This window comes from Haliotis rufescens, unplaced genomic scaffold (genome assembly GCF_023055435.1).
Source record: "Haliotis rufescens isolate VD_foot unplaced genomic scaffold, xgHalRufe1.0.p SCAF_2, whole genome shotgun sequence".
NCBI lineage: Eukaryota > Metazoa > Mollusca > Gastropoda > Lepetellida > Haliotidae > Haliotis > Haliotis rufescens.
Window position 1 is genome coordinate 6,520,222 of NW_025963890.1, and position 19,673 is coordinate 6,539,894.

Genomic DNA, 19,673 nt, shown 5'->3' on the forward strand with positions numbered 1-19,673 from the left:
ATCCCAAAGCTTGCAGTAAGGTCCAGATCAGCTGAAATTCACCTTGGACATGTTGACTATTGTTTACACTGACCAGATTCGTCCAGCTGAAGCATGAGGTTCGGACAATCTGGGGGATAGGAGCGGTCAATGTTGAGAACCTAATCATCAAAGTGTGCTCCAAGCTTAAACTGCTGATAGTGACATTTTGTAAAAGGTTTTGCATTCCTGATACAGACAATGATGTAGCACGTATGTAAGGTATGTTTTTATGTGTGGAGATGGTAGATATATCACATCCATTTCTTTACAAGTAATGTCAATTGCTGCTCGTAGATTTCTTTCCTTGCATGTTTTTGCTTGTTTTATGTTTTGGATATGTAGTTTGATGTGAGGGACAAAGGGAGGTAGCATGTTGGTTTTGTGTAAGGATTTTGATGGTGGGAAGTTGGGAAGTTTGGGATGGGAAGGGAGAAAGGTCAGAGGTCGGACATAGATGTCAGTGGCAAGGTGGAGTAGGTGTGTGGGGTGAAAAGTGCATTTCTGACACCGATGCATTAAAACAAATAATGGTGATAAAAACATGATTTTTGTAATTTACCGCACATCATATTTGATGTATATGTTTTCAAGGTGAATTTTAAATAAAATTATTGAGTCAATATAAACTTGAAAATATATTGTTATAAAAACAAGTAAACATGTTAGTCCATTCATATAATTGTCAGGGCAATTTTGCCCTTTATGCCAATAGGCTTTCGATGGATAATCAAGACTGCTTATTCTCCTGCATTGACGTTTTATATTTATTGTTCCAACTAAATATCCGTGTAGGTATGTGAAATATAAGACAAATTTATAAAGTTCACATGTGTGTGTTGTATTTTTCCATGCTCCTGTCACCCACTGAGTGTTAATTACCAGCTGTGTACACCGTTATGTCAATCTGTCATCACACAGGTGGTATAATAATCAGTAACATGTGAACCACTCATTGCGAAATACAGGGTTGGCCTTAAGATGCTAGTTTTCTGGATAAGATAAAAAGGTCTAGATACACTTAAATGTGTAATATATCATGAAAGCAAAAAATTATTCTGTTCTTTTTAAAATGTCAAATTTGATCAAACAACTTCGAAGGATCGGCAAGATATTGCTGATACTGAATCCTGTGTCCGGGATACCAGCAGCTGATGTCGTCATGTATCATTTTGCGTGGATACCGAATGTCATGTTTCATTGAGATGACACACTGTCTAATAACGTAATGATTCATGGCAGAAGGGTATGAATGTTGAAAATTGAGTTGCAGTATTGTTTTTATAAAACTGATAAAAATGATTTAGTTTGTTGAAACAACGGACTGCCTGACAACACAAACCATCATTCTCGAGTAACATGGTTGTTGGATAATATACATTTCCAAAAAGACTGACATCATTAAATACTCGGTACTCGTTTCAACAAAGGTTCTACAATAAAAGGCTTGGTTTATGAGAAAAGAGCAATTCTTTTTGACTGTTGATGTTAACATATAGTTTTACATGAACATGTCCACTTGCAATTTGAATAACATGTCTGTTTCTTCAATGTGAGGCTGACATTTATAAATCTGTTGTGTATGTAACTAGCGTGTGCATTTCAGGTGTTGATTGCAGGTGTAACTAGAGTGTACATTTCAGGTGTTGATTGCAGGTGTAACTAGTGTGTACATTTCAGGTGTTGATTGCAGGTGTAACTTGTGTGCTCTTGTACATTTCAGGTGTTGATTGCAGGTGTAACTAGAGTGTACATTTCAGGTGTTGATTGCAGGTGTAACTTGTGTGCTCTTGTACATTTCAGGTGTTGATTGCAGGTGTAACTAGAGTGTACATTTCAGGTGTTGATTGCAGGTGTAACTAGTGTGTACATTTCAGGTGTTGATTGCAGGTGTAACTAGTGTGTACATTTCAGGTGTTGATTGCAGGTGTAACTAGAGTGTACATTTCAGGTGTTGATTGCAGGTGTAACTAGTGTGTACATTTCAGGTGTTGATTGCAGGTGTAACTAGTGTGTACATTACAGTATGTGATGCAGGTGTAACTAGTGTGTACATTTCAGGTGTTGATTGCAGGTGTAACTAGTGTGTACATTTCAGGTGTTGATTGCAGGTGTAACTAGTGTGTACATTACAGTATGTGATGCAGGTGTAACTAGTGTGTACATTACACTATGTGATGCAGGTGTAACTAGTGTGTACATTTCAGGTGTTGATTGCAGGTGTAATTAGTGTGCTCTTGTACATTTCAGGTGGTGATTGCAGGCCTGACCTGGCCAGGCAATAGCATGGACACTCTGCTATAGTGGACACTGTTGATACTGGACATGGTGTGTGGTGAAGTCAGGGGGATGGGGAGACACTTGGGGGCACTGGTCATCACTGCAGTGGTCATCTGTCAGCTGGCAGCTGCTGTACCAGGTAGGTGTCTTATTGAAACGTGGGGATGCATTGAAGCCTTTTCTAGAGCATCGTTAACATTCTTCCATTGTGTGTAACAATAGGTAATCTCACTATTGTGGAGTGCTTATGAAGTCTTTGTTCATGCGGAACAGGAGGCGCCACTGAGATGAAAGCATTATGATAACTCTTCCGAATGATTACATTTAGGAATGGGGGCAGTATTGGTCCAAAGAAAAATATTTCTCGCAATTAAAATGGTGGTTTAAAGTGATGATAAAACTGGGAATTTGGTGGTCGTTGTGGTTACCAAGAATGTATTGTACTTGGACTTGTGTTCGTCAGAGATCCCAACTGTGACCTTGTTGATTGTAGACCCTGAAGATCCAGGTTAGAATTGGTCTTCAACAACCCATGCTTGTCGTAAGAGAAGACGAACAGGAATGGGTGGTCAGACTGGCCGACTTGGTTGATGCATGTCATCATATCCCAGTTGCGTAGATTGATGCTCAACATGACAATCAGTAGATTGTCTTGTCCAGACTCAATTATTTACAAACTGCCATCACATGGCTGGAACATTGCCGAGTCTGGCGTTCAACAACAAACAATTAATCATATGTGTCAGTTTACCCTGACAGGTCAGACTGACACTCATGCTATCGACCACTAGTTTGGTCTCGACATCACAATAGTAATGTTAATTATCTTCATTTACTTTTATTAGGTTAGTTTTATTAGTTTTATTAACTATTAATGTGAGGTTACAAATAGTTAGGGGTGAGAGCCTGTCACAGTTTATTTATATAGGCAATTATACATCAGATAAAAATAGAAAACGAATGTAAAATAGTTAATATCCCATTGTGTCATGGGTGAAGTCATGACATTGCCCCACCCATCCCATCAAAAAAAGAAAATTATAAAGAAGGGCCAAATTACCCAAGAAATGAATCTTGAGAGAAACAGACATGCTTCCTGTGAATTTCCATGTTTTACTGTGTGTCCAACCCTAGACCCTGGCTCCGCTCAAACCACCTCAGATGTATCCTTGCTGCTTATGTTCTCGCTCTGAAATAATCAATCCATTGAACAGAAAACTTGACACATACATATCTTGGACCCCAGACACGTTCAGCCATTTTTTCAAGGTCGCAGGAATCAGTTTATGAAATAAGCATTTATTGTTGTACTCAGATGGTTTGAATCAGACATTTGTAAGATATCTACTCGGAATCCTAACAACTTAATTTCCCCTTGTAAACAGGCAGGAGGGAGCTGTTTTTAGAGACAATAGGTTTCTGTGTATATCCAAGCTAAGTGTGCGAGAAACGTGGGAAAACAGAGTGATATATACATGAGTAGCTGTGTGGCAGAACGTGAGAGTCGTATATTTCACATCATGGTGATAACATCTTGGATTATTATAAGACTTTTGTTTGTAAATGATTTTTTGTGACAAGTATATTGTGAAATTATTTCATCATAAATGTAGTTTTTCAGATATTTTTGTAAAAATTCAAATTAGTGCTGTTTGTATAAAGTGGTACTTTTGTCTTGGAACAATCTTGGTAGTTGTAATCCTTCGTTCAAAGAATTTGCCTTGGTAACAAGATTGTCTCGGTTTTTATTTGTTTAAGTCTTTCATTTTAAAGTTTGATATCCTATTGATCTTATTTTTCATTGATGTTTGAATATTCTTATTGATTGCGAGCTGAAATTCCTGTTCCGCTGATGTCATTAGTTTGGACTGACCTTGACAAATGAGACACTTTGTGTTATACATTGGATTATTTCTATATTTTACAACTTATAATGATCTTCTTATTGATGTTTTGGAGTTAAAGATCACTTGGTTCATTATGGAGAGGTATTTTGATTAGGGCTAATAATTGCACTTTTTGGGATCTTTGTTGAATATGATACAAATCCATGTCTTCTGCGGACTAAACTTTCAAATAGTTTATGTATTTTTGTATTTTGTGATTTACGAGTAACTTTCTTATTCATTTACATAACATTTCAACAAGTTTCTGGTTTTGACAAAAAAATGTATTATTTAACACTTCACAGAAGGAACATAATTATCAACATGTTAATACTCTCAGAATGATATTGTAAATTCCCTTCAACCATCACAACTGACATGGCAATGTTGCATGTGATAAAAAAAAAATGTTCACTTAAAATCAGTGTCGTTAGTACAATTTTGTGTATAGCGTGTACCGGATCATAGTGTACACAAAAAAATGGAAAAGGTTACTGGTAGTGTTCAAAACACTGCTTGATAAATGTCTTATTTATAAACACTTACACCTAGCTGTAGGCCCCATGCTGTGCTCTTTGGTTTAAGATTGATAGAAGTAGGTCTTAAGTGGAACAAGTTATCACACTTGAAGACTCCAAGTGATCTCATTATCTCAGCATATTTATTGATTTTATAATTTGATGCTAGAAGAGAGGGAAGAACTTTTTTTCTGGCACGGAATCTTAGAATTGCCATCTGATGCAATGTCCAGGAGGGAATATCACTAATAATTTGGATTTTGATGAATCAAGAAAATGTTAAATTAGGATGAAATTACAGGATTCGTCGCATAAAATGGCCAGGGGATTTTTTCTTAAAGAAGCATAATTAGGAAAACGTGGTATTATCAGAGGGAGTTTTTCACTCTTGATCTGTTATCAGGACCTTCAGTTGTAGCAACGGTAGCTCTCGAATTCTAGATTTTGTTTGGAAATATGAAATTCTGAAATTTTAGAGACTTGATTTGTGCATTAGATTGTGTTTAGTTTAGTCATTAAGCAACTGTTGTTATCAAGTGAAGGTGGGGAATGTGTGTAATATTTAAGTATGTTGTTTGTGAGGCAGATACAGAATATAAACTCTCATGTTTATAAAGATAATGACTGTGTATATTTCTATTTTCTTTTGTTAGGTAAGGCTCTGTGATTGCTGAAAACAAAATGGTTCATTTCCATGGCTGCTAACTTCATTGTTAGAGTGTACATATTCTCATCTTGTGATACCACTGTATATATGTTTCCTACTAATAAAAGAATTAAGGATCACCCAATTCTTTAACTGTAGTAATATGAAAGAATCAGGTGATCCTTATTTTTTTTAGGGACCGCCTCCGTGGTCTTGTGGTAGAGCGTCCGCCCGGAGAGCGGAAGGTCCAGGGTTCGATCCCGGGCCGCGTCATACAAAAAGACGTTAAAAGATTGTACTTGTTGTTACCCTGTCTGGCGCTCGGCATTAAGGGGCTAAAACAAGGACTGGTCGGCTCGGAGTCAGTATACTGTGTCTGAGTGGGGTATTCATGTTAAACTGCGGCATGGTATCTCAGTGAGCTAGCACTATAAATCGGCATCAGTCTGGACTAGTACAATAAGCCACACAAACACACACACGTACATGCACGTCGCTATATAAGTGCAATAATCTTGGACGCGACGTTAAAACCCAATTTCACCTCACCTCACCTATTTTTTTTAGTTGTTCTGATGAGAATGATACTGTTGACAAGGAAAGTATAAAAGTAAATAATTTGTTAGTATAGTAACACCTCAGTGAACTATAGTACATTTTTGGGTAGCCAAGATGTTAATGTGTTAGCTCCTCACTGAAGAGATGAAGGTTTTTTTCCGGACATGATCCAAATTGGGAGACTTGAAGCTATTCCTTGCTATCATATTGCGGCCTTAATGGTGAAAGTGACCTCGAAAGTCTCCTCCTGTCTCCTCCTGTCCTGTTACGGGTCAGATATCTAACCTGCTCCTCAAACCATTAAATCTTGCCAGGAACATTAATGGGTCTATGCGAATGTTTACGAGGATCAAGAACATGGTTGAGCATGTTCTGAATGACATTAGAGTCATGTGATTGTCCTCTGTGACTCCTAGATCTATAAAAATAATTTAGTTTTTTCAGATTTAAGCTGATCTTGCTTTCTAAATTATTTTTCACTGTCAACTTGTCAGACGGCTTAGCGTTACTTCTTTGCAGAATGGCCATGGATTATGTCCCCCATTGCTTCAAACTTCAGCAGTTGAAGTTATCTCCCATTGTGTAATTGTAGTTCCTGTCTGCAGATCGTAGTACAGTATTACATTGTCAGTTCGATGTTGGAATCAATTGCTAACAAAATTAAAATATATTTTCGATTTAAACCATGTAAAGAAAATAAAACACCCATGTTCAGGATTTAAATATCTATTGTGTTATTAGATGGAAGTTTTCCAATTTTTTTAAAAGTTTTTAGATTTATCTATGTAGGATGCAAAGTAATTAATAGTTTCTTTCTTTCTATTTTAATCTCCTTTTGGCTTGCTGTGTACTGTGAAGGTGGGACATGATTTCTGTAGGTGCTTGTACTTGATGTAAACTCCACGCTGGGATTGTGGGTTAGAATAGGTCCTCAGTAACCTGTGCTTGTCATACACGTTGAAATAGTGGATTCATTGGGTGCATTGGTTGACTGTATTCATTGTATTCCATTGCTCAATCTGTGGATTGACTTGATTTTGTATGTGCCAGCATCATATAGGTGGAATACTGTTTAAGGTTACAGTTTTATCCCTCCCTCCTTCCCTCCCTCCCTCCCTCCCTCACTCACTCACTCACTCACACAACCACTCAGCCAGTCACTCACTCACTCACTCACTCACTCACACAACCACTCACTCACTCACTCACTCACTCACTCACCCACCCACCCACCCACTCACTCACTCACTCACTCACTTACTTACACACTCAACCACTCACTCAACCACTCACTCAACCACTCACTCAACCACTCACTCAACCACTCACTCACCCAACCACTCAGCCAGTCACTCAGCCAGTCACTGAACCACTTGCTACACCACTCACTCACTCACTCACTCACTCACTCACACAACCACTCAGCCAGTCACTGAACCACTTGCTAAACCACTCACTCAACCACTCACTCAACCACTCACTCAACCACTCACTCAACCACTCACTCTGTTAGATACTGCCTCCATAATGTCTGAGCTGTGTTCTGCCCTTCCCAACTCAATAGTATCCTTTTCATGAACCATGTGTAGGATTACCTCCACCTGACAACTTTCAACAAATGATGTCTTCTTGCAGGGTCTTTCTTTGGTGGTCGTCTCCCACCGAGGAAGGAGTGGAAGACGACGTACGCATGTGAGAACAGCAAATTACACGTGGAGTGCAATGAGGATGAGGTCATCCGCATCATGCTGGCCAACTACGGCCGCTACAGCATCTCCGTGTGCAACAGATACGGCGTTACAGAGGGCTGGAACCTTCAGTGCATCTCCGTTCTGTCCTTCAGGGTTGTGTCAGAGAGGTGAGACCAATAATTGATCGTTTATATTTATAGGAAATAATAAGTTCATCATACTTGTTACTTTTGCAAGAATCAGCTGTAGGCAGAGTTGTTTTTGAGTTTTAGTTGCCTGAGAAAAATATTCTAGCTTCTTTTCAAAGTTGATTAAACGTCCAAAATGTCCAGTCACTTAACATATTAAAGTTTGGTGATAGATATTATATAGCTGATGCCAAATCGTTCCTCATAAGAAGTGACAAATGGTATCGGATGGTCAGAACTCGCTGACCTGGTTGATTCATTGCATCGTATCCAAAATGTGTAGATCGATGCGCATGATGTCAATCCCTGGATTGTCACATTGAACCATCATGTTGGGAAACGAATCGGGGCCTTCGGCATGATGAACGAACACTTTAACCACTAGGCTCGTCACGTGATATATTGTTTGGCAAAATGTCAAACATTATCTAAAACTTCCACGGTTACACTGTAAGTGACTAATGTTTGCATTTCTTTCTGACTATACATGCATTCCTTCTGACGTTTCAAAGTTTGAATAAAGATAAAACTTCAGCGTATGCATAACCAGATCGTTTTATACGAGTATCAAAATACATTTTGCCAGGGCTACGGTCAAACTATTCCAAATCGGACATTTGGACCTTTGGACCTATTTCTTGATACCTACAGCGGGAACCTGGGTGGGTTGGGTAATAGTGGGGTGGGTAATAGTGGGGTGGGTAATAGTGGGGTGGGTACCTGGGTAGTAAATTTACCCGGGTAGTAAATTTGGACTCGTCCTACCCCTCGTTATGTATCATTCCCTCACTCACTCACCAAATTGTCTTCCATGATGCAAGTCTTGAATGCCGAGAGATTCCAATACACAGACTTTAGGTGACAACATCTGTCTGCCCCCTATGATGAACCCAGTGCTGTGACACACATATCTTTAGCAGGTGAATAGTGTCTACACGCATTAATGTCACACTTGAGTAAAGAAATAGTTCCAATTTGATACCTATCTTTAACCCCTGCGGGCATTCAGGAGTAGAATAGGTTCCCAGGCTTGTCATAAGGGCCAACTTATGAGAATTGAGTGGTTACAATGTATGACAAGCTTATACTGTTTGGCCAAACAATGTGGAGGATGGACATTACTGATTGTTTTCAGACCATCATGACGTACAGTAAACTATGGTTATAACAAACTCAATGGGACCACTAATTTTAGTTTGTTATAACCGTAGTTCGTTATAAGCATATCTACAGCAAATGGCTGGGACTCAAATAAAGTTTTATTTTATCCGTCAGTTTGTTATAAGCGTGTTGTTTTCATATAGTTTACTGTATCTTGAAATTGCTGACAGAATGTGCTTTAACAGGACATTCATTCTCTCACTAAATTCATGTTAATATTTGTAATGTAGGTAAAAATGGAAAACAAATCTCTATGGAATGGCAGATTTCACATCAATTTAATGATAAGAATCAAATCAAATTTAAAGATTTAAGACACTGGAATTAAAGGAGAATATTTGCCTTATGAAATAATAATATTTATCACCTTCATAAAAACATTATTGCTGAAAGATTTCAGACTTTAGTAGCGTTCTTTCATCTGATCTGTTTGATATCAGAGACTTTGATCGTGGCACATGTGATTGCCAATTCTGTTGTAATGGAGGCGGATGCTACAACACATCCTGTTGAGGACTGAGCAGCAATCATAACACAACTATTTGGAATATAAATACTCCAATTTGAAAAAGCTAAGGCATTGTTGGTCAGGCATATGTTCTGAGCTGTGCCAAATTAGGTTTGTTAAAACTCAGGCTAATTAGTGCATATTTGTGTATTTGATTTTCTGTTTGTAAGTGTGTTTTGGCTCAGGTTTATCTTAACCTGCTCAGAGTCTGATATTCAGCCCCAAGTCTGTTGCAAATGACAGTAACAATTCTCAATTTGAATTTAAAATTTCCCAATTCTCAGGATATTTATGAGAATAAGAACATTTATACAAATCCAATTTTGAAGAGTATCACATTTGTTTTCCAAATTTGCCAGCCACAGGCACTTTATATATTTATTGGAAATGAGAAAAACATTTATGGAAAAAAGATAATGTAATATTTTGATCATGGTTTTCTAATAATAACATGATTAGTACTGATTTGTTGACATGGTATTTCCAGTGTTATGTGCTCACGGTAGGCCTAATGTGATAATCAAGACACTATGTAGGCGTGTATTATGTGCATCGGTCTACACATCTGTAGGGGTGGTTGGGTAGCCTAGTGGTTAAAGCGTTCGCTTGTCACGCCCAAGACCTGGTTCGATTCCCGACATGGGTACAATGTGTAAAGCCCATTTCTGGTGTCCCCCGCCATGATATTGCTGGAATATTGCTAAAAGCAGCGTAAAACCAAACTCACTCACCCCTACACATCTGTAGTGGAAAAAAGTGGGCACTGTACTGAAGTAAATACAGTAATCATATAATATCAATGGAGTGTCCATTTTGGAAATATGATATCCAGTGGTATGCCCTGTTATATTGTTAATTTGTTTTGTGTTAGAAAAGATTTTGTTTGGTATTTAAACAAACCTATGACTTATTATTAATTGTGCTGCATAGATGTAACAGGAAGCAGTCATGTGTCATATTGGCGTCGGATGCACTTTTTGACGACCTGTGCAACGAAACTCTCAAATATCTCAAAGTCGAATATGCCTGTGTCGGTAAACTTGGTGAGAGATGCTGGGATGAGAATGTGTGTTACATGTATCTTAGATGCAGGTAGTGCCAGTTGTTAATGTGGAACCATCTCTGTGGAATTCTGTCTTCATATTTAGAAGCCACTTGAAAAAAAAATTAGAAAAGAATTAAAGTAAATCTCTTTCAAAGGGACTTTAAAAAACAGGAATATTGAAATCATTGTTTTCATGTCTAATTTATTTCTGGCAATTGATTATATGCATTATGACAATTTCTTATTTCTAATATAATAAAGAAATACTTTTTGGCTAGAATTCCACAGAATTGTTAAAATGCTAACAAATATAGTAAAATGAATGTTGACATAAGTACTGCTATGAAATACTGCATTTTGCATGAGCAGGCAAGCCTATATGTTTTGCTGTTCTAACCAATAGTGATACACATTTGACAATCACTTGTGTATGTATATTTCTCTCTGTGTCATACCAAGTCATGTCTGTTTTAGTGATGACCATGTTCATTTCAGCCTGCTATATCCGGAATAGTGAAGTGACTCACACAAATAACTGCATAAACACTAGCATGTCAGACATGGCTGTCACTGAATGCTCTCACGTTCAGGTTTCGTGGAAACATATTATGACATATCAAATGAAATAGGAGATGATGACAGCTTATCAATCAGACTTTTCTCTGTTTAAGTGAATGTTTACAAAATGGTGTGCAAGGACTTTTGTCACCTGGGATTATATATTTCATTTTTGATTTTAAGTATTCAAAGCATTCAAATTCAAATATTGTTTTTGTTTTGTTATTAGTTTATAGAAATATTAAGAACAGTTTTCATGGCTCTAAACCAGCTTTATATGAATGAAGTGTTACAGACATAATAAGTTCTAGAGACATAATAAGTTTAAATAATTTCATTTAATTAGAATACATGTATGTACTTTCAGATTTTATTTCATTTAATAACAATTTGATTATGCTTTTTTATCAGACATTTAAATTATGTTGAATTTGTTAATATTTTCATTTGATAAACAGTTCTTGTTTATTTCTATATGTTTGCATAAAACATTTGTTCAAAATATTTTTCAAAATTAGTTTCATTTAAAAGTACTCAGTGAATTTTCACACACTTGAAATAGGATTGTCTCCATAGTTTATTCAGTTGTACCTTTCTAAAGGTGGCACCTTGAAATGCACACTTAGACGTATCATACGTATGTGGGAAGGTTTTGTGGAGAATCCGGTTACCATCAGATCCAATAGAACTAATCTATTGAAGACATCAGAACTATATAGAATTAACTGCAACAAGTATCTATTTAACTCCTTGGACTCAAATTCAGTGGTATACGAGAACAGTGAGCTTATCAGCTCACTGTTCTCGTATACCACTGAATTTGAGTGAGCTGATAGTCTTCATCTTCCCGAGGCAAGGGAGTTAACTGACTATAAAAGTCCAGTTTCCACCCTTGCCGAACTAGGCTGGAATTACTGGGCTCGATCGTAGCGCCACCAGTGCCTATTACCAGTTATGTCCCTTCTAAGCCTCTCCTATGGACCAATCAGATTCCATCTCTCGTATCACTTGCGTTTGCTTCACACAAAATGGTGGCGCCCAGTCAAAACGATCTGATCGATTATCAAAATCTTTATTGTGATAAAAGGGGTCTTACATCGCCAAAGCATCAAATCACGTGAGCACCTTGATTAAAAACATGAAGAGATTTGGAAATATCTGCTGACAACGAGTTGGCTGTGCACATGCTTTGCAAATCCTGCAATCGAACGAAACCTGCACGACAGTTTACGAACCGGATTTCGATTTCGGTGCGCGAATTTGATTGGACTATGCATAGACTCGTTAGTCCAGCCAAAATGTAACTCCATGATACCAGCCTAGTTCGGCAAGGGTGGAAACTGGACTTTTATAGTCAGGTAACTCTCTTGCCTCGGGAAGATGATAGTCTTAGACCTCTTCCAAATCTCAAGTATCTAATGTCGCTGAACTAATACATTCTACTTATCCATTGTCATGCCATAGTGCTTTTTTAACTGCATGTGAATTTTCTTGCTCTAGGTGTGATGGGAGACGACAGTGTGAAATGATGGCCAATAATAATGTTTTCGGGGACCCGTGCCCCGATACTAGTAAATACGCAGAGGTGAAATACTACTGCCAACCTGGTGAGTACTCGTTAGACGTCTCAGGTATATACATTGTAGAAATAGGGGAGTTAGAAAGGTAAGTAAATTACGTGTTTTGATATCTGAAAAGAACAGACTGTTATTACCTGAATCTAGTGAGCAGATCCAGCGGTGTCCCTGACAGTGATTGACGGCTATGTCTACAGCCTGTAACTTGTCATTGCAGAAGAGGGCTTAACAGATGAGGACTTAGACAGTGATCCGCCCAAACTGAAATGAACATGGAAATTACTTGACGGAAAGATTTTTTAGATAGATCAAAGTAAAGCCCTCTTTAAAGGCTTGCGATCAGGTTTTCAGATTTTATTTTTTCATTTTTTGGGTTTGATATGGTTAAAATAAATTGAAAATATAGCACCAATTAACAGTCCAACTGCACATATGTGAATAAAATGGAAATTGCAACCTAGTGTTTGGCTAAAATTGGAATCATCTTAATAAAAAAATGACAAGAATCTCTACAAGTCAGAAAGGTGACGCTACGCAATTACAACCAAGAACCAGACTATGTGAAGTGTTCCATTACCCCAGAACAGGGATGTCACATGATAATGGGTGGGTTTAACATTACATTAAACAAGCATTGTTCAAATAAATCTATTGACCATTGGGCACTAAGGTGAATTTTGTCTCTTTCGGAACCTGACCATAGGCACGAATTCAAATCTGACCCCTTACAACATCATATGTATTTCTGTAACCTGAAGGATACTTATTCAATATGTCCCCACAATCTCATGGATTTTTGTGCGAATTAAAAGGAAATTTACACCTTTAATTTATTTTCAAAATTTAATTTTAATTAACAAAATCAGCTGATGTGAATGCATTTGAAATTTAGTCAAAACTGATCTTTCCAAAACAAAACAAGTCTATTTATTTTCATGATCTAGAAATAGTATTGAGGCAAATCCAAATAATCTTTCTTTGATACCACACTATAAAGAATAAATATTTGCATATGGTTGCAAAATGTCTGTAATTCATAAATTATTGTGCACATTTTATTAGATTTTGATCCACATGCATAGCAGATCTTGTCAAGCAAACGTTTGCCCTATTTGATGTGGGTAGAGAAAGTACGCTCTACTGCATCACACCTTTCTCAGGGGGAATATGTAGGGTTGCATTGTGCGTGCATTTGAGCATGTTGCTGTACATTGGAATGAAGTAGCTGACATGGGAATGATGACAATTGTAGATTAGATAGTGTCAAAGCTGTCAACTTGGAATGCAGATAACCGCTATGGTATGAGGAATTATCTCCCTTGGTAGGGAAAATGGACACCTTAACCCTTTGTGAATCTTTATTGAAAGTGAGGACAAATATTTCAGTATTATTATCCAGAAAAACTTACCTGATTTATTGAAAGGTTTTATGTTAATAATGATTTTTGAAATTCTGATTCACAAATTGTTAAATTTGTCTGTTAATTAGCCTCTTCTTTGTTATCTTTTGATGGTAATAACTGTAGATCTACACAATAGTAACCTTTGACTGCTATCTTGTATGACTGATGAAAACCCAATAATTTCAACAGATTTTTATATATACTTGTGATATATATTCGAGAACAATGGCATTACTGTGGAGTTTTCTCACATAAACATCAATTGTGTTTTTACCATTGAATATAATTATTCTGCAGTGTTTATTCAAATGTCATGTGAGTTAATTTTCGGTTTATATATGATCAAATGAAAGAAATGACATTGATACAAAAGAAGATCTTAACAATGAAATATTTCATAATACATGTAATATATTATGATGCCAATCTTGTCAATGAGATATTTCATTATAAGACTATGTGATGCCAATCTTTTGAATGAGATATTTGGTTTCTTCTGTTGAGTTTTAGAGCATGCTGGCATGCCTTTTGTTTTCCTGCTATTTCAGTTGATACTCCAAAACCCCCTTCTCCTCCTACGTCTGCCACAACATCATCTACAACGCAAAGTACAATACCTACAGAGCCAAGCAGTAAGTATCATACATGTTACCCCCCAGATGTACAAGGTCATGAAACGTACATCAATATAGCATACGTGGACGTGCTTGAAAGTAATTACAGTTATTTTGAATTGTATGAAATGAGGCAATGCATGGTTCTATGTGTGTTTTTACAGTCTATCACTTTTATTGATGGTGTGAATTGAACAAGCTGGACTGAGAAAGTTGAAAAATGTTGTTCTTTCATAACTTTGCTGACGTTTCTCTTGACTCCTATCAGCTGAAGCTAAGGTTCTAGATGTTTTATGAAATGTAGGAGTCATGTATTGCTTTTGTTGTTTATATTTTGAATTATTATATGGACATTATTTTTTAAATATCCCAAGTAAACATTTGTTTGATTTTATTCTATTTATCAAGTAGCCATTTTGAAACAGATTATTAGGAGACTTGTACTTAATTATAGTAAATCTCAATCTTTGAACCTTAGTAATGAAAAGGATTTTGATAGGTTCATGATTTCATGAAATAATGAGATTATAAGCATATCTGGCAACCTTTTTCAGCGACTACCACAACAACTACTACTACTACTACCCCCAGCACCACCCCCATCCCCTCTTCGACAACAACTACCCCTGCTCTTACCACTGCTCATCCCCCACCCCCTATATCCTCCGTCCCCACCCCCACCCCATCCCCCACCCCCACCCAGCAAACATCGTCAATGGTTCTACCTAGTAAGTTTGAGGTGTTTTCTCTATGTGTGGGTGAGACAAGTTTTTAATGACTATGCATAGTAAGGGCCTTTCCTCTTTCTTTTACCAGCCCTGACAAAGCATGTCACCGGTCAATTATCTAGTGAAATAAGATGATGATTATGCTATGTGCAGACCTTTTTTTCTAGTCACAAGCCCTGAACTAGCATGTCATCAAATGTTTGTCTTGTTAATGACACAAACCCACTAATCACTGTGCGTATTGCTAACATGTGAACTTTTGTGCTTGTTTCGTTTCTTCATCTGAATGTGGCACATATACATACCAATATCTCAAACACCCTATTCCCACAGTTATAATTAACTGTAGCTTAGGAAATTCCAATTTAGAAAAGCTATCAAAGAGGTAATTGCTTCTAAACTCCACCTCAAATTAATGAGCATTATTAATGTTGTGTTTTGTCCTATTGTGTAATAGAATATCCTTGATCATCCAGCAACCCGCCCAGTATATAAACTCGACATTCTATTATGGAAGTACCCTGGGCCTTGTCTCACAAAGATATCTTAATGTTAAGATGTCATCATCAAAACTCCCACACTTTAACATAGGCTTATGATAGATGTAGCACTAAGATGGCATTGTGGAAGGTTCACAAAGCAATCTTACTGCTATGACTGTCACACGTCTATGATGCAGTATGGGAGTTAAGATCATCTTAGCGCTAAGATTGCTTTATGCTAAGATGTCATCATAACTCCCACACTTTAACATAGACTTATGATAGTTGTAGCACTAAGATGGCATTGTGGAGGGTTCACAAAGCAATCTTACTGCTATGACTGTCACACGTCTAAGATGCAGTATGAGAGTTAAGATCATCTTAGCACTAAGATGGCATTGTGGAAGGTTCACAAAGCAATCTTACTGCTATGACTGTCACACGTCTATGATGCAGTATGAGAGTTAAGATCATCTTAGTGCTAAGATCGGAACGGGTCCCTGGACCCACAACTTTGTTTCAAGTTAGATTTCGAGTTACACAATTCTAAAAATAACCATCCTTTCAAATTTCACGGAAGTGAAAGAGACATTTTGTGGGATGTGACTAATTAGAGATGTGGAGAAGTGATGTCACTTCCCTAACGAATGTGTCCAGGCTATTTATAGAATTGAGATATGATATGCTAGATAATCGAGGATATTCTATGAAAACAATCTGAGCTAAAGTAGTTAAAGTTAAGATCATGAATAAGCAACTTCTGACCCTTGAAACACAAATTATGTTGCACCTCTTGACTGTGGTACTTGTTAAATAGAGTACTAAATTGTGAATAATACATTTTGGTGCTAAATGGTTCCTTTGAATGAAGCACTATGATCCATAACAGACTAGCTTGTATAAGCATAAATGATATTCACTAATTAATTTTGTGCTTGAGGAAATACAATTTGTATGGTATTTAAACATGATAAATAAATGAATGTTTTTTTTAAGAATAAAAAAAGATGATTGGTTTTCAATTAATTAAGAATGAGATTTTGAAAAGTGTTTCCAAGGGACCATGACTAAAATGTAGGTGTGACCGTCACTGCACTCTCTGTTCTATGTTATGTAGATGTACCACATTATAGCATGACCACAGCATGTGCTTGCTTCCTGTGTGCCATATAAACACTAGATGTTGATATCATGTCAATTTCAAACAGATGAGCAGACATCTAATCACATCACTTATGTATTTCCTACAGGTATAAATATTATATATGATCAGTTGTCATGAGGTGTAGCCAAGCTTGCCAACAGTTAACAGTTATATTTAACCAGGATGATATGGATCATATACACACAGCTTTATGTACTGTGATATACAGGGTCTCTATATGGTTGTATTGGTTTTGTGTAGCACTTGATGTAACAACAATCTAACCTATTACACAGAGGGGAACTGGTATTTTATTTTAACTATTTATGGAATTTTGCCTGTGGAATTTTTTTTTTTATATTTTGGGGAACAGTTTTCTTTTGCTAATTATTTACAAATTTAGTGCTTTAAGTTTTGTTGTTTTGTACAGCATAGTTTCACCAACACAACTTGTATTTTATTAAGGGCACTCACTGTAACACTGTGTTCACACGTCTTCGACATGTTTTCTTTAATATTATCTTTTTTCTAATATCTTCTAATTAATATAAATAATATTCACTTTTTTCACATATTAAAAATTCCTCTGAACTAACAAGAACAAATTTCTTTCATTTTTTTTTCATTAACACTATAACAAAAAAGGGATTTTATAAGTAAAACGAAATTGATCTCCATTCTGTATCAATGAGTAAAGAGGATCACTTTCTGAGCAATGATGTCGAAAACATCCTTAACTATCTCATCACTTTTTGTTAATTTAATATTTTGTTCCCGGAAATCATACTGAATCATGATGAATAATTTTATTATTTTGTATCAATCGCAGCAGTAAATATAAAAAATATTTAAGATATTTAAAATATGAAAGAAAACACTTTTATCTAAGTATTTGCTTTTTATCTTCAGGAAATAACACCAGAAAGCCAACGCTACCACCAGCTGAGATTAGTAGTGGAAGGGAGACAACTCTTCCTCCTCGACCGCCAACCACAAACCGACCATACAATATTCGGGTGTGCAAGACCGTGAGGGCTGAGGGGGTGTTATGGCCAACAACTCTCATTGGAAGATGGGCAAAGGCAGCTTGCCCTGGGGAGCTTATTGGTAGGCCCTGAATGAACATGGTCACAATATACTGGTATAGGGCCAAAACAGTGCTGCCATCAATACTAAATATTGCATGAAGTGCCCATGGTGCTGCTTGAGTAAAATGATAAAATAGTATAGATGATGTAATACTGTATTTTCCTTATTTTGTTTCCAGTTCATGAATGAAATAGAGAATCTCACCCTCGTGTCTTTTGATATCAAATATATCAACACGAGTTGATAAAAGTGGAAAAATTCCGAGGCTTGCCGAGGATTTTTGCCACTTTTATCAACGAGTGTTGATATATTTGATATCAAAAGACACGAGGGTGAGATTTTATTTATCATCCAACATCATTCTTCCAACTTCTCCAATTTGTAGACAGTAATTAGCAGTGTCTTTAGTGTAAAAAGTACTGCTAACAGCTTCTGTAGCAGAGCCATTAGTGATGTCATTTGATTGTGACGTCATGGTAACCAGTGACGTCAGAATGGTCTGCAAAGCATTGTAATGTAATTTCATTGCAGCGATATCTACAGTATAGATATCGCTTGATCTCATCCAAGCAATATCTCCTGTGGGAACCAGTTTTGGATGATAAAATGTCATCCCTTCATAATTAATGTTCCTGAGTATTGGTAATGGATGTTCTAGTATTCCATACTTTCTGGTTGTAGCCAATATGTATGTACCCTCTCCGTCTTCCTGTGCAGGCACTGCGAGATGGCTGTGCAGTGAGAGAGGCTGGGTGGGCGGCCCTGACCTCAGTGAATGTGTCTCTCCCTGGGTGAAGACGATTGATGCCAGTATAGATGAAGTGGTGAGAAACTAGTTCATGAAGTCATTCCCCACAATGTAGGCGGGACCGCCTCCGTGGTCTAATGGTAGAGCGTCCGCCCAGAGAGCGGAAGGTCCGGGGTTCGATCCCCAGCCGCGTCATACCAAAAGACGTTAAAAGATGGTACTTGTTGTTACCCTGTCTGGCGCTGGGCATTAAGGGGTTAAAGCAAGGACTGGTCGGCCAGGAGTCAGTATACTGTGTCTGAGTGGGGTATTCATGTTAAACTGTGGCCTGGTATCTCAGTGGGCTAGCACTATAAATCGGCATCAGTCCGGACTAGTACAAGCAGCCACACACACATACATGTGTATGCACGTTGCTATATAAGTGCAATAATCTTGGACGCGACGTTAAACCCCATTTCACCTCACATTACAATGTTGGCCTGTAGACCTCTTAACTTTTGTGGTATTACAGCTAACACCCAGAGCCCTCTTGTAACCCATGGAACTTGCAGTGGGGTGATGAGGTGTTTCTCTTACCATTCTGTGAAGATCCAGGAAGAGCATTTGTCTCCAGCAATCCATGCTTGGTGTAAGAGGCTACTAACGGGATCGGGTAGTCAGGATCACTGACTTGGTTAATGCATATCATCATATCCCAATTGTGTAGATTGATGCTCATGATGTCAATCACTGGATTGTCTGGTCCAGACTTGATTATTTACAGGCCGCCGTCACACAGCTGCAATATTGCTGAGTGCAGTGTTAAACAACAAACAAACAAATCTTACC

At 37.4% G+C, this 19,673-nt stretch overlaps 1 protein-coding gene across 4 annotated transcripts in view; it reads left to right on the forward strand.

Moving 5' to 3' along the window:
• The window catches only part of LOC124147954 (adhesion G protein-coupled receptor L3-like), an 82,814-nt gene that overhangs the window by 41,599 nt on the left and 21,542 nt on the right, over positions 1-19,673 (forward strand). For 2 of the 4 annotated variants that reach the window (XM_048399548.1, XM_048399549.1), the window contains exons 2-8: positions 2,269-2,437; positions 7,542-7,764; positions 12,558-12,664; positions 14,586-14,669; positions 15,206-15,379; positions 17,915-18,112; positions 18,812-18,918. In XM_048399548.1, coding sequence (XP_048255505.1) covers positions 2,344-2,437; positions 7,542-7,764; positions 12,558-12,664; positions 14,586-14,669; positions 15,206-15,379; positions 17,915-18,112; positions 18,812-18,918 — 987 coding nt within the window. In that variant the 5' untranslated portion in view covers positions 2,269-2,343. The remainder of the gene's footprint in view (positions 1-2,268; positions 2,438-7,541; positions 7,765-12,557; positions 12,665-14,585; positions 14,670-15,205; positions 15,380-17,914; positions 18,113-18,811; positions 18,919-19,673) is intronic. The other 2 variants (XM_046518814.2, XM_046518815.2) reach the window with 2 other exon arrangements.